The 14,584-nt window shown below is 51.2% G+C and overlaps 1 protein-coding gene and 1 long non-coding RNA gene across 14 annotated transcripts in view; one reads left to right on the top strand and one right to left on the bottom strand.

The window, feature by feature from the left end:
• The window catches only part of SLC2A9 (solute carrier family 2 member 9), a 224,030-nt gene that overhangs the window by 18,668 nt on the left and 190,778 nt on the right, over window positions 1–14,584 (top strand). For 5 of the 12 annotated variants that reach the window (XR_004283361.1, XM_032333829.1, XM_032333828.1 and 2 more), the window contains exon 1: window positions 13,191–14,090. Coding sequence is in view for 11 of the 12 variants with exons in the window: in XM_032333829.1 (XP_032189720.1) it covers window positions 13,863–14,090 (228 nt within the window). In the remaining variant the exon portion in view is untranslated. Of the gene's footprint in view, window positions 1–730; window positions 1,155–8,920; window positions 9,021–13,190; window positions 14,091–14,584 lie in introns of those variants that run through there. The other 7 variants (XM_032333832.1, XM_032333833.1, XM_032333831.1 and 4 more) reach the window with 3 other exon arrangements.
• Window positions 9,015–13,702, bottom strand: LOC116584878. Of its 2 annotated transcripts, XR_004283363.1 has the most exons (5): window positions 13,671–13,702; window positions 13,048–13,212; window positions 12,047–12,259; window positions 11,164–11,359; window positions 9,015–9,672 (listed from the first exon to the last, which is right to left on the bottom strand). It is a non-coding gene; the product is annotated as an uncharacterized LOC116584878 (long non-coding RNA). The 2 variants fall into 2 exon arrangements; XR_004283362.1 differs by lacking the exon at window positions 9,015–9,672 and having other exon boundaries at window positions 10,631–11,359.

Genomic DNA, 14,584 nt, shown 5'->3' with positions numbered 1-14,584 from the left:
GGGGTAGGGGGACCAGCTCCAATGGGTCCTATCTGGGTGGAGGCCAGAGGGAAGTAAGCTGTGAGTCCTTTGCAGATCTGGGGGAGGGTGTTCTGGGCTGAGGAACAGCAGACACGAGAGACTCTGAGATAAGGGCGTACTAGAACTACTGGACGACACCAAGGGAGCCAGCTGACCAGAGTGGGGGGCTGTGGGCACAAGGCAGGGGGAAAGAGTCAGGTATGAGTCTCAGGCCCTTGCTAAGTCCTGAGAATATAACCCTAAACTGAGAGGGTCAGAGCTATTGGGAGGGACATTTTCTGAGTGAGTGAGGGATGAGCTCCAACTTACTCTATAAAGAGCTTTGAGCTGCTCTGTGGGGAAGTGGGGGGCAGGGGCAGGAGCGGGAGAACAGGCCGGATGTGATGGTACTGGCTCCTCCCAGAGCTGCCAAGACAGCTGGCACTAGGGCTGAAGAGCAGGAACTGATGGGAGGCGGTTGGATTCTGGGTCCGTGGGGCGGGGCACGGGCAGCAGGTGGGACGGCGATGTCACTCACAGGGACAGGAAGACTGTGGAGGAGCTGGTTTGGGCGGGAGGAGTGGGGAGGGTGGCAGGCTGCGGACCTGGGTGAGTTTGAGGTGCTGGTTATTCATTCAAGTGTCCTGGTTGAGTGCAGCCCAAGGGGCCCGCCCTGGCCTCGGACACATGACTCCCTCCAAGGGCTTGCTCGGTTAGGAACTGACCTGGCCACTTCATCGGCTTCATTGGGTCACCTTCATTCTGAAGTTCTTATTAGGCACCAAGCACCCCTGTCATGTGGGCTGGCCTGGAACGTGGGACACCTGGGCTGGGATGTCGTCAGCAGGCAGGTGGGATCAGAGCCACCCAGGAAGGCAGTGCGGACTGAGCAGGGTGAGGGGGAGGCCCCAAGGAAGAATTTGTGGAAGGCGGCCAGAGAGGCAGGAGAGAATCCAGCAGCCGCTCGGATGAGCGCTTCTGCATCTCAGGAAGGTCTGAGCCAACTGGCATCTGGCCCACAGCCTGTCCTTGGACATCTAAGGGCCACACACTGAGTCTCCCTTGGAGATCACAATTTCCCCGGGACCTGCTCCGTTCTTGTTTGTCAACTCTGGTTAACTAAACAAGAAGCTGGGAGGAACTCTGAATGAACAGCTAAGTATAAATATTTACTTGGATCTTCTGAATTTCATAAATGGTTGGCTTATAAGTGTTAAAAATGGGTACAATGGACAAGTCTCTGCCAGGTGTTGAGTATTAGGTCCATACATTATTAATCCCCTCATAGGGACCTGTTGTCGTGTTTATGATCCCGGCAAGGAAGCTGAGCTCAAGGTGGTTAAACGCATTGTTTAAGGTCACACGGCTGGCTGGGGGCAGTCATGGTGGGTGTCAGAGCCTTGCTCTTTCCTCCTAAACCAAACTTATGAGCCAGGAGGAAGGACTGAATCTCCAGACAGTCCACTCTCATTCTGTTTTTGTTTTTGTTTATGTTTTTTAAACAAGCTGGTATTTCGAACTTACTCCAAAATGGTGATCAAACTAAGCAGAGGTCTGCCCATGCATCTCCTTAGGTCAGAGTTAAGAGTTCCCCAAGGAAAAAAAAAAAAAAAAGAGTTCCCCAAGGGCTCCAGGCAGCCCAAGATGATACCAAGCAAATGTGCTGTAGGCATGCACAGGGAGGCTGTGCATCCAGACTCTGGAAATATGCAGAGAACGTGGGAAGCAGGCAGCAAGAACACCCGTTGGTTAGGAGGTCCCTGACCCCCCACTGCTGGACACTGAGTGCCGTTGCCACCAGACTCTTACAAGAGAATGCTTCCCTTCCTCTGAGGTGCCGGCAGCTCTGGGTCAGACTCAGAGCCCAGTGCTGGTGGGACCCCCTAGCAGTCAGTCTAAGGCGAGCACTCTCACTGGAGCTTTCTGCAGGCAAGAGAGCTCAGTGAGCATGGCGGCTTCTCCAATCGGTTCATCATCAAACATGCATGAAGGACCTACTGTGTGCTGGACTCTGTTCTGGGCACTGGGATGACAGCAGTGATGGGAGAAAAGGTCCCTCCCTGCACCTCCCCCCCCCCCCATGGGGTTGCATTCTGCTGGGGAGAAAAGACAGTAGCCCCAAAACAAATAGACAAAAAAAGAGAATGTCAGGTATTAAGTATGTTGAAGAAAATAAAAGGTAATGAAAGAGAGAGAAAGAGGGAAGGCAGGAGAGAGAGGAAGAGGGAATGGACAGGGACAAGGAGGAGTCATCAGGGAAGCAGGGAGAGACAGACAGACAGGCAGACAGGCTGACTGATGTAGTGTGGGTTTGGTTTAGTCAGGGAGGTGAGAGAAGGCCTTTCTAAGGAGATGTGTGAGCTAAGATCTGCAGGACAAGAGTAAAGCAGCCCTATAGTGGTTTGGGGATGGATCTCTGGGCAGAAGGAGCAGCAGGTCCGAAGGCCCCAAGATGGCAGAACCTGGGTGTTGTTTGGAAGGAAGGGAGAAGGCCTTGGTGAGGAGTGTGTGCAGGCCAAAGGAGAGAGTGGAGTGAAAAGTTGGAAAGGCAGACATGGGCCTTGTCACCAGGGACCTTCAAGACCTTCTTAAGTCCCGCAGCTGGAACCCAGGCCCGGAGGGGCCAACCCCTCGCTCTTCTTGCATTACTTGGATGAATGACTAGGAGGATCAGACTCTGGGCACAGGGAAGGGCGTGCCAGGACCTGTTCTAGGAAAGTCACCAGAGACTGTAAGCAGAGTGGGTCCTGAGACTGGGTGTTCATAGAGGATGTCACTCCCGCCCCTGGATGGAGAGCAGCTGCAGAAGGCGCGGGGGGGAGAGTCAGGCAACTGTCTGGAGGCTGTGCAGCAGGATCCGGGGAAAGATGGGCCATCTGCCTGGGGTAAAACTGGGAGCCGTGATGGTGAGAGCTGTCATGATTCGAACAGGCACCAGGAGGGAATCCCAAAGAAGAAAGGAGTCTGCTTTTTCTGTAGAGCGCCAAAACATTTTCATCTCCCCCAAACCAACCCATTAAGTACTGGCTTCCCATTGGCCCCCTCCCCCAGCCTGTGACCACCACTAGTCTGCTTCCAGCCTCTGTGGGTCTGCCTTTTCTGCACATTCCATCCAAATGGAATCACGAGACAGGTGACTGTTGGTGTCTAGGGTTTTCACCTCCACCTAAGGTTTTCATGGTTCTGCCACATTGTAAACATGTATCCTGACTTCATTCCTTTCTGAATGAGTAATCCAGGTGTGGATAGACAGCAACTGTGTATCCATTTATTAACTCATGGACATCGGGACTCTTTCTACATTTGGAGTACTGTAAATAGTGCTGCTGGAAGCATACAAGTACAAGTTCTATTTGAACCCTTGTTTTCAAGTCCCTTGGGTGTACACCCAGGAACAGTATTGCTGGGTCCCAAGGTAATTCTATGTGTGCTCTTTGAGAAACCATCAAACTATTTCCCACCACCGCTGAAGCAGTGGACATCTCCATTGGCAGTGTAGGAGAGCTCTAGTTTCTTCACTCCTCGCCAAGGCCTCTAGATTTACTTATTTATTTGAGACAGTGAGGGTGGAGGGGCAGAGGGAGAGAGAGAAGGAGAAAGCAGACTTCCTACTGGGCACGGAGCCTGATGTGGGCCTCAGGACCTGAGCAAAAACCAAGAGTCAGATGCTCAACTGACTGAGCCACCCAGGTGCCCCCCCCAACCCGCTTCAATACTACTTAGTTTAGTTTTTGGTTTTTAGTTGGTAATGTTAAGGTACCTTTGTATATAGCCCAGACTGATCCAGTAGAGAAGGAGAAGTTGATAATTCAGAAGGGAAATGGAATAATTGCTGGAAGAAGACCCCTGAGAAGGTGAGAGGGATGTGCCCACAAGACCCACAAGACAGACCCTCCAAAGTGAGAAGTCTTTTTGGATGCTGTACTGCCAGAAGAGAGAGAGAAATGTGTCTGACACCACGTTCCTGAGGCTCACTCTGATGTGCATGTCCTTTCTGGTGAGAGGCATCCCCCCGCCCCCCTCTCAGAGCAGCAGTGAACAGAGGGTGGGCAGAGGGTGGAATGGGTGGTTTTTCTTTAAGCATCAATTCTCATCCACAAGTCATGGTGCTTTAGGCAAGATTGGGTGACCTTGGGAACCTCAGTATGCTTGGCCACAGAATGGAGCTAACAAATTGTTAATGGCTGCTCTTAGGATTAAATGAGGCTGTGTATAACTAGTGCCTAGCACACAGTCGGTGCTTACTAAGTGCAGGTCCCTTCCACTGGCTCATCCTTCTGACTCAGTTGTGAATTACCCGATGGAAGTGATAGATTTACCCTTCTTTGCAGCCTTCTCAGTATCTGGGAATGTGTTAGCCACATAGTAGGTGCTCCACAAACACTTGAAAAAGAATAAATAAACAAGAATAAAAATATTGATCAACAAAGAGACGCCCCAAACAACAGCAATACCGCATGCTTTCTACACAGCGGGGAATTCCAAGGGCAGCGTCCTGTTCGGTCTGTACAACACGACCCTGAGATGAAAACTCCCTTATCCCCACCTTGCACGTAGGTGACTTGTCCCATGTGACGTGGCTGGGGAGTGGCAGGGCTGGGATTCGAGGTCTGACATGAAATCCTAGGCTCTTAGTCATCATGTTACACTATCTATCCAGATGCTGGTAAACCAATGGCTGAATACTCCTGGCATTGCAAGTGATTTGCTGTAGCTAAGAGAGAGAGGTTGGGTGACTATCTGGGAAAAGAAAGGGCTGGGCTGGATGACTGTGGAAGCTTTGAAACACTTGGGGGAACAATCGCACTGCCCAGGTGTGTCTGTACTTCCTTATGCACAGCTGAAATCACCCTGGGCACAGAAGTATCATCTTGGTGTGCAAGTTGTGTCAGACGTCAGAGGTTGGTTGCTAAAAACACCTGTGGTAGATGCTTCGCAGGGATCAGGTGATTGCTTCCGCTCCCCAGGCCACCCTTCTGTCAACCTCAAGTCTGGGAGACTGGGATTAGCGATGAGCAGGTTGCCTGGGTGCTCTGAATTGGCACCAAGGGAATTAGATGGGCTTTTCCAGGCTCCCCAGATGGTGCTGTCTCCCAGGACCTAAGCACAGGCCTGAACCAGGCACTGAGTCCCCTTGCCATGGTGGGTGGGACTCCCAGGAGCCCATCTTCCCTTCCCACGCTATCGGCTCTCTCTGTGAACTGGTCAGGAGGCAGCTGTGGGTGCCCTTGATTGACCTTGGATCTTGCCTCACACTGCCCGGCTGTGCTCTTGGATTCCTCGCCTCTCTGTCCCTTGAATCTCTGCACCACTCCAGCCTTCCATTTATCTCAGGGTCCTAAAGGCAGAGTAGGATTCGCACGTGGGCATCTCTTTCGTGTTAGAGGGACAGGTCAGGAGGACATTGTGGCATTCCTAGAATAACAACAACAGCAATGCCCACAGGTACAACATTTCAGAGTCGACGTCTCCCATGTATTTCTCATTGGGCTGATTGTCTTCCTACATTGGCAGAGTAATGCGAGTAAACCCTTCATCCTGATCCTTTGGGCTTAGGACCAGATCGCTGTGCACCCACCTGGGTCCTGCTTTACAGCTGTTCTGTGTCATGTCACTTAACCCTCCCCACTGCCTGGCAGGCCGGTCCCATGCTGGCCACATCCTCAGAGTAGGAAGAAGCCCTCTGACACCCAGGAAGTTCAGCCTAATAATCAGCAGTGGTTTTGAGGGATTACCTGTGCCTTTGACTCTGGTCCAGAACTTGTTGACCCTCACATGGCACATATTTGATAAGCTGGGTTAGCCCTCAGTAGTCCGATGTTAATCATTTATCTCTCACAGGTGGAGATAGGCTTCACCGAGTGTTTACAGTAACAGCTGGATGCCGGTTAATCATTAACTCAGCTTTCTTTCACAATTTCCCAGGCTTATATAGGATTATATGTGGAGCTGAGTTATCTAGAAAGCATATGCTCGTTGTTCTTTAGACTGTAACAGGCGAGGGAAGCTCCAGGAACCAGGTGAGTTATGCTCACAGACACGGATCAGTTTTGAGGAGGATTTCAAGAGTCTCTGAGACTCGTCGAGCTGCTGGAATAAGGGAATTGAAAAGTGAAGGATCTGAAATTCAAAATTTGGTGAAGATAAGTGAGAAAATACACATGAAGTGCTCAGCATGGTGTTTAATCAATGTTAACCTAAAAATGTAATTGATTATGAGTGGTTATGGCTCATGCAATCATTCCGATGCCTGATAATCCAGTGATCTCCTTCTAAGCTGCTCCCCTCTTGGCCCCTCCCTCTCCTGTCTCTCTGTCTCACAGAGCTGCTCTGTTTTCTGCATTCCCTTTCAATATGTTTTAGGGTTAGCTTTAGCTCAATGCCAAAGTCAGCAAAGACCTCACCCTGAAAATTAAGAATAAAGTCATAGCCAAGTATTACTCAATCAAAAACGTGGTGGTGGGGGAGTAGGAATTACGTGGCATTTCCTGGTGACAGGCTGTCAGCCAGGGGCTGAACCGTGCACGAGGCAGCACCCGAAGGCCTTTCCTGGGAGGTGGCCTCCAGCCTGCATGAGCCGGCTTTGGGAGGATAGACTCACCTGTGCTGTTGGACTGATGTCAGCAGCACCTTTTCTTTGCCTCTGTCCGTCCTTCCACCCAACACAGGCTTGTGAGCCATGCTGTGACTTGAAGCTGTCTGGGCTCAGATCCACCCTCTGCAACAGGCTGGGTGGGTAAGGATATTTCTCCAAGACTTGTTTGATTTCCAGCATGGCTGGGCATCGCTGTTGACACCGTGGTGCCCAAGAAACTTTCCTTATCAGTAGCAGAGGTGGTTTTCTAAATATTTAATCCTAGGTACAGCCGAGGGTGCGAGGCCATCAGATGGCTAGGAGCAGAGCCCTGGTGTACCCTTAGGGTGGGCATTAACCCTGTGGCTGCTGGGCTGGGGCAGATGGGCCCCCTGGGGTCCGGCGATGGTCATCCTAGGCGCAGTTTGAACTTGTAAGTGGCACGACCGCACCCATGGACCCTGGCAGAGGGTGAGGTTACAACAGCAGCACTTTCCCTATTTTTACTGCAGATTGAGAAGACAGGGGGCTAGTGGTTTTAGAACCTCATGCCCAAGATGTCTAGTTATACTGTGTTCTATTTATTCTTTATTCGAGTTCAGCCTTCGAGAATTATTTTGAAGCAGTTTAGGTTTCTCTACTCATACTCCAGATGGTTCACACTCCTTTTTTCTCGTAACCAGTTCTAAGACACCATCTTAGAATGGCATTCCACGAGGACCCTGACAAATGAATGACCGGTCTATGCTCCACAGAGACCATTTGCTGGGCGTCCGGTGATGGTGGTGACCATTTAGCATTTACCATGTGCTTCATATACATGGACTCATTTGATCTTCACAGAAGCCCTGTGACATATGTCCTGTTGTTCTTCTTCACTTGACGTATAAAGAAACAGAGATACAGAGAGGTTAAGCAACTTGCCCCAGGTCACACAGCTAGAGAACAGGAGAGGCTGGAGTTTGAACCCATCATCCTACCAGAACTAAATATTCTCCCAGAATTGTTTTTGTTTGTTTGTTTGTTTTATGTCTACCTGACACTTTAAAGACTTAACTAAAATTTTTTAAATTTAAAGTAATTTTTTAAAACTTGCTTTTCTAGTTATAGAAGCGGGTTTGTGTGCATGCATGTTTGCGTGTGTATCAAAAATTGGAAAAACTTAGGAAAACAAACCAGAATAAAATGGGCTAAAATATCATGACCAAGTAGGAATTTCTGTTCTGTTTTGCTACTTCCATGGCATCTATTTTCACTTCACATAAATATGTGATGCGTCCTCTGCTCATTTGGGCCGCCCAGGCTCCTGCTTCTACTCCACCTTGGGCTGGGCCAGGCCCATCCCCCCACCTTCCCCAGGCTCTGGGAGCCTTCTGTATGCTCTTCCCAAATGGACTTTTCTAGAATGGAAGCACCATGAGAGCAGGGTGAAGTCTGTCATGCTCTTACGTAGGTTTTTAGGAGCTTAACGAATAATCATGGAATAAATAACTTAATGTCTCAACACTTAAAAAATCTTAATTTTGTATAAAAAAAACACACGGGCATAGTTTAAGTCCTTATATCACGTAATAGCATGGATTTGTTACTATGTACATCTACTTTTAAGGCGAATCTACTTTTATAGATTTTCCTTTGTCAAGTAAGATTTACCCATGACGTTACTTTTTTAACATCGTTTTAAAATGCAACATGAGTTTCCATATGTGGATGTACCAAAACTTCTTTAAACGTTCCTGTTAGGTGTGTTTTTCTATAGTGAGACCCATTTGTTAACAATCACAGGCTGAAATCTGTGCTTGTTCTTTATTACTGCTTTTGGATAACTTTTTATAAATGGAGCAGTTCGGCCAAAGGGCCTATATATTTTTTATGGCTCTAGAAACTCATTTCCAAACTCCAGAAAAGCTGCACATTTTTCTACTTCTGTCTTGCCTCTGATTTCGGTTACGATTTTGGTGACTGTTTCCAATTTGACAGGGAAGGTTGGCACTTGGTTTTAATGAACGCCACTTTTATTTTCATGTCTTGGGGACAGAAATTTTGGTGTTTCCAAGATCTTCCCCACCATAAGAATGACCATCTGATTGAGAATGTTCTGGGGAGGGGCCAGTATTTAATAAGCAGCACGGCGAGTGTGGGAAACACAGATGTCGTTCATCCTGCAGATGGAGACACTGAGCCATGAGAAGCGCGCCAAGATGCCTTGGTCCCCAGGGGAGCTTGGCACTAACATCCTATGTCCTCAGCAGGCAACCCTCCCCCCACACTTGGGGGCCACCTCCCCTAATTACCCATTGGTGACAGCAAGTATCTAATGACTTCTTCCTTTTTTTCTCTTCTTAGGAACAAGGAACTCCCCCCAAAATCTGAAAAATACACCATGAAGTGCAGTGAAAAGGACTCAGCAGATTCCAAAGACAGTGATTTGGTGAGAAAGAAATTGGTCAGTCCTGGTTTCCTTTTCTCTCCCTGTTCTGGTGATGCTGGGGCAGTCCCTCCTGGCCCCCTCGCTGCTCCCGGGGAGATGTAGGTGGAGGCGAGGTCAGGTGGAGAGGACAGAGTCGGGGACAGGAGCAGAGGTGTGTGGGAAGTTGCCATGTGAACAGGAAAGCGTGTACTACTAGGAACGGGCCACGGATCGTCTTGTGTTTTGGTGGATGGTGACTGTACAGTCTGCTGGTGTCTTTTGGGACATGGCGAGGTGGTTTCCACTCCAGAGGTCATGTCACAAACGAGGGGACACTGCTGCGTGAGAGTGATGATGTCTCAGTCCTTGAGGATATACTGAAACCGTTCCCCCCCACACCACAAGGCCCAGTCCTCCTGCCGCAGAGAGGTTCTCCCTCCTCAAGGATCTTTGCACCTTCTTTCAAACCAGACTCCAAAACCAAAGCCAGACAGCATCTGTGCTACATGGGGCCTTTACCCAGCTCTCTTCTTTGCTTCTCTTGGCCACACCACAGTGAACCCATCACCACCTTCATTCTGCAGGCGAGGAACTGCGGCTCAGGCAGGGATGAAGCAGCTTGTTCAAGGCTGCGTACCTGGTTTGAGGGGGAGTGGTCTTGAACCCTGGTCCCTTTGTGCCTCGTCTCCTGTGATAGTGGCAGAAGCAACCAGGACTCAGAAGAAAATACGTCCAGATTTTTAATAAACCTGATTTAGCCGGACAAAGAGCCACACAGGTGTATTTATCAAACTGCCAGGGAAGTGTGGCACTGGCAGCTGGAGAGTGACTGCCCCCACCTCCAGGTATGAAACAGAGGCCTAGGGAGGGCCCAGCTACCCCCACAGGTCCTCCAGGGACGTGGCAGAGTCACGTTAGATAAATGGCCATTCCCTCCAAGTATGTACTCATGTCAGGTGGGGTCAAGGCTTTCCTGTCTAGGCATTTGGTGTCATGTAGGAAGTGGTACAGTCATCTCAGTCATTCGGCTCAAACGAGTCCATGAAAAAACTCCTCCTTCTTTCCCTTTCCTGGCCTTTCCTGGCAGAGAATTTTCATCTTGTCCAAGCAGACTTTCTAGCTTCAGGACATCATGCAGAGGACAGACAGTCTGAGTTCAGTTCCAGAAAATATCTACTTGGCCCCTTCCCTGAGTGAGGTGGGAAGAAAACTGGGAATCCAAAGAGGCTCAGGACACTGGATTAGCCCACTCAGGCCTCCAGGACCTCACCACAGGCTGGGGGCTTAAACAAGAGCGATACACTTTCTCATGTCCCTGGAGGCTGGAGTCTGAGGTCAAGGATGTTGGCAGGGTTGATTCCTTCGAGGCCCCTGTCCTGGCGTATTGATGGCCATGTTCTCCCCACGTCCTTACAGGGACTTTCTTATTTTTTTTTTTTTTTTTTTTTTAAAGATTTTATTTATTTATTTGACAGAGAGAAATCACAAGTAGACGGAGAGGCAGGCAGAGAGAGAGGAAGGGAAGCAGGCTCCCTGCTGAGCAGAGAGCCCCATGTGGGACTCGATCCCAGGACCCTGAGATCATGACCTGAGCCGAAGGCAGCGGCCCAACCCACTGAGCCACCAGGTGCCCCCAGGGACTTTCTTCTATATGTGTTTGTGTCCCAAGCTCTTCTTATAAAGACACCTGTAATCTCGGATTAGGGTCTATCCTAGTTACCTCATTTTACCTCACTCTCCTCTTTAAAGACCCTGCCCCCCAATACATTCGCCTTCTGAGGGGCTAGGGGTGAACAGTTCACCTGATGAATTCGGGCAGGGGGACACAGTTCACCTCACAAGAGACACAGACAGCGTCTGCCCTTAGTGAGCTCTGGGCCAGAGGGAAAGGCACACATGAGGACTGACGCTTGTAAGCAAGGATGGACACAGCCAGTGTAGCTGTGAGCAGCACACGGAATACGGAGGGACAGAGAGAGGCCCAGCGGAGTTTCGAGGGGAGCTGCTAAGAGAGCAGAGCGCCGACAGATGAGCAAAGTTATGGGTAGTCAGAGGGCAAGCCTGAGCAAGGGCCAGGAGAAGCTGGCAGGATTGGGTACTCGATAAATAATGGTGGATGGGTGTGTGCTTGCAGGAATCAGCGTCAGACGAGGTTGATCGGGCCCCAGCCCCAGCATACCTGAAAGCGTCTGTCTAATGGTCATATCCTTGATAGGGTTAATTTTCCCAACGTGATGCCGTGGGCTGAGCAAATCTGGGAATGGCACCAGGTCTCCCAAACGTCACCTCTTCCTGTGCATCCGCCTAGCCCCTCCTCCGATGGCTGCCGGAGGACTGGTGACATCATGGGTGTGAACACATTTGGAACACACGTTCTGTGAAGGGCAGGACAGGGGTGCTCGGGTTATGGGAAATCCTGGTTAACGGCCGTGGGGTCTAGGGAGGTGCAATGCATCATGTTTGCCCCCAAGAGACCCATCTTGAGCACTGGAACAGGTCTTAGCAATTGTCCGGTGACATCAACTTGGCCCAGACCTCCCCATTTACCGTGGAGGACAACTAATTTCCTATAGGGACCCAGACCTTTCTACGCAGAGCAGATAGGATGGTACTTGGTTAGAAAACAGTGAGAAAAGAGTGAGAGCGTTGGGGTCCGGATAGAGCATGTTATCTGGGGACAAAGTGGTTTCAGTACTAATGAGTATTCATCATAGCCTTGCTGTAAGCCAACTGCTGTTTTAGCTTCCACAGTCAGGCAGGCTTTTCGAGTTTAAACTCACGGAATCTTCCACAAGTCTATGAGGTGGACACTGTTATGCCCATGTTACAGACGGGGACACTGTCCCACAGGGAGGCTGAGGGACCTGTGCCCGGGCTCACCAATCCTAAGTGGTTGAACAGAGGCTCAAACCCAGACAATGCGTCACTCATGTCTGGGTTTTAGGCCGCTAAGTTGTGGCAACAGGAAGGGACAGCTCCTGTCACCTTCACCAAGGTTTCCCAGAAAGTAGGGCTATTCGTTTTGTCACCCTGAAAAGCCCCGGGAATTGGAGATCTCTCACCTGCCTCAAGGAAGGCAGTGCAGTTAAGGTGAAGGCCGCTCTCTGAGGAGTGGGAGGCTGGCCTGGAACTTGAGCTGCTCTGCTCTCAGGTGTGTGACTTTGGACCTGGCTGCTTGCCTCTGGGTTGGTTTCGGGGACAGGCTGAGGAGAGAAGTTATGGATGGCCAACTCCTCCAATAAGAGGACCTCTTCAGGCCAAGCACCGCCTCCAGGCTGCGGGACCAAAAGGGAAAGCGAAGTCTGTGCAGGTCCAGTCTTAGGATTGAGGACAGTGCCTGGTGCAGGCTCGGACGACTGGTCTCCTTCCAGCCCTGGGATCTGGATCTCCTCTGGCTGCTGGCCTGGGATGGAGCTCAGAGTCAGCAGGTCTTGAATCAGGGAGGCTGAGGCAGGAGAGGTGTACTGGGATCTCTCTGACAGGGGGCTTGAGGCCACACTGGGATCCCACTGCTGGTCTGCAAACGGGCTGTGCTTGGCGGGCAGGGCCTTTGATGCTTGCTGACTCTGGAAGCCTCCCTGACACCAGAGGACCCCCCTTCATACCCAACTGTAGTTGTGTATTTGTGTTGACCTCCTGGGGCCTGGGGCCTACTGAGTTTTCAACCTCAATGGGAAAGCATAGAACAATTTTAAATGTCGAGGGTTGGGGGCCATCAGCTGATTCAGTTGGAGTTTTAGCGAGATCAGGCGAGACCCCCTGTTAGCGATGAGGAAGCCGGGGAGAACACGCAGAAGGGCCCGAGCTAAGGAGGGGAGGAGGAAACGAGGATGAACATGAAGCCCCCATCAGGACAGCACAGTGTGCGTCCCCCAAGACATGGGGAGGCAGCTGGCCCGCCCCTTCCCCGCCCCTCTGACACCTCAGGACCCAGTCATGCTCAATTACTCTGCTTCCCACCCCCCGCCCACCCCCGTACCCCAGGGCATCTATGCCTGTGGGTTTTGGCTCATGTTCTCCCAACCCCCACCCTTCCTCTGCCTGCATATTCCCCCTGGCTTACTCAGGAATCACCTCTTCCAGAGAGTCTTCAATGATCCAGCTGATCCACGGAACCTAGTTTGCTTGCTTTTTGTCTTTTGGTGGACTTGATGCCTCCCTGGCCCTCGAGGGGTTCTTCGTTCCCCAAACATGCCTTTGCCAGCTGGCCTCAGTTTCTGCCTTCTGCCTGTGGGAGCAAATGGCCAAGGCAGGCTGTCCCAAACCTGTCATGATAAAAGGTCCTTCTCTGACATCTGGGGCAAATTGGGAACGTGATAAATTAATTCTTGTGATGTCGACTATGCATGGAGGGGTCTTGCCTCTTTCATGCTTTCCCTGAACCAGCGCAGGTTGGGGGAGAAAGAGGTCTTCCCTGAGCCAACGCTGAGTGAACAGGACAGAGTAATGGCCAAGGGGCAGATCCCTTTTATTCCAGACCCAGAGCCTCCCCATCAGTTGGAGAACAGCAGGGCAGTCATGCCCACATCCAGCACGATGCATTTTCTATCTGAGCCTCAGAATTACTACCAGACAGACTGTTCAAGCAGGATCAGTCTTCTGTTTTACACTCGTAAACACTGTAGCTCAGAGAAGCAGAGTGACTTGGCTAAGGACACAGTTAGAGGGACAGGGTTGAGACCTCACCAGGATTCCACTGCCACCAGTGATGTTCTTTTCTGTCCCTATCCCTGGGGAGGTACACTGGCTTCATGCCCAGTGCTCTCTCACTGCACGTGATTGGGAGGGAAAATTAAAGGTGCCAAAAGAAAAATCCATGCCCTCAGTGGTGATCCCTGAGAAGGCAAGTTTCCCTTCCAGGACTCTTGGATTGCTGCTATGACTGGGAACGGGGCAAAGCCCACGGTGCCCGTTTCCTGTTCAGACAAGACAGACTGTCGCATTTCCTGCTGGGTCCCCGCCCCCTTGTGGACTCTGCCTCCTGCTCAGAGATGCCCTGGCACGGCCCGTGGCCAAAGGAGCATGGACTCCCGGGCCTGGGCTCACACAGGGGCTGCTGAGCATGGCTGCACCCGGAGAGGGACACCAGGCAGGAGGATGAGAAAGGTAAACGTAGAAACTAGTTTCTGGACTGTGCCACGGGGCTCGGAGGCCCAGTGTGGGCGGCTGTGTTTCCTCTCTCCACTGCCTGGAAGGCTTGGGCCCTGGGTTGTAGAAGCCTGCCATGGATGCCGGCATCCTGGTCCCCATGACCTTGGCTGTGGAGCTCCCATTCTGGAGCTATGATTTCCTCTGGCAACGTGACTGTGCTCATGAAATGAGGTCACAGCAGAGAACTGCCTCGCGGGTGCTGGGTGGCATCCATGTTTCCTTTCCCGCCCCTGCACTTGGTACCCTCTGTCCCTGGGGCGGGTGATGAGAGGGGGTGGGTACTGGCTGGCCAAGCGAGGGCAGGGGCCAAGGGAGAGGCTCCCACCTGCCCTTCTCTATCTTTCAATGGGTGCAGACAAGGGGCCAGTGATCAGGGCTGGAAGCAAGGGGGCCCAGGGACAGAAGGCACCCAGGACAGCCCAGGGAGTCAGAAGGAGTGACATCTGAGC

Source organism: Mustela erminea, chromosome 2, assembly GCF_009829155.1.
Source record: "Mustela erminea isolate mMusErm1 chromosome 2, mMusErm1.Pri, whole genome shotgun sequence".
Taxonomy (NCBI): domain Eukaryota; kingdom Metazoa; phylum Chordata; class Mammalia; order Carnivora; family Mustelidae; genus Mustela; species Mustela erminea.
This window is presented reverse-complemented; position numbering and strand designations above follow the sequence as displayed.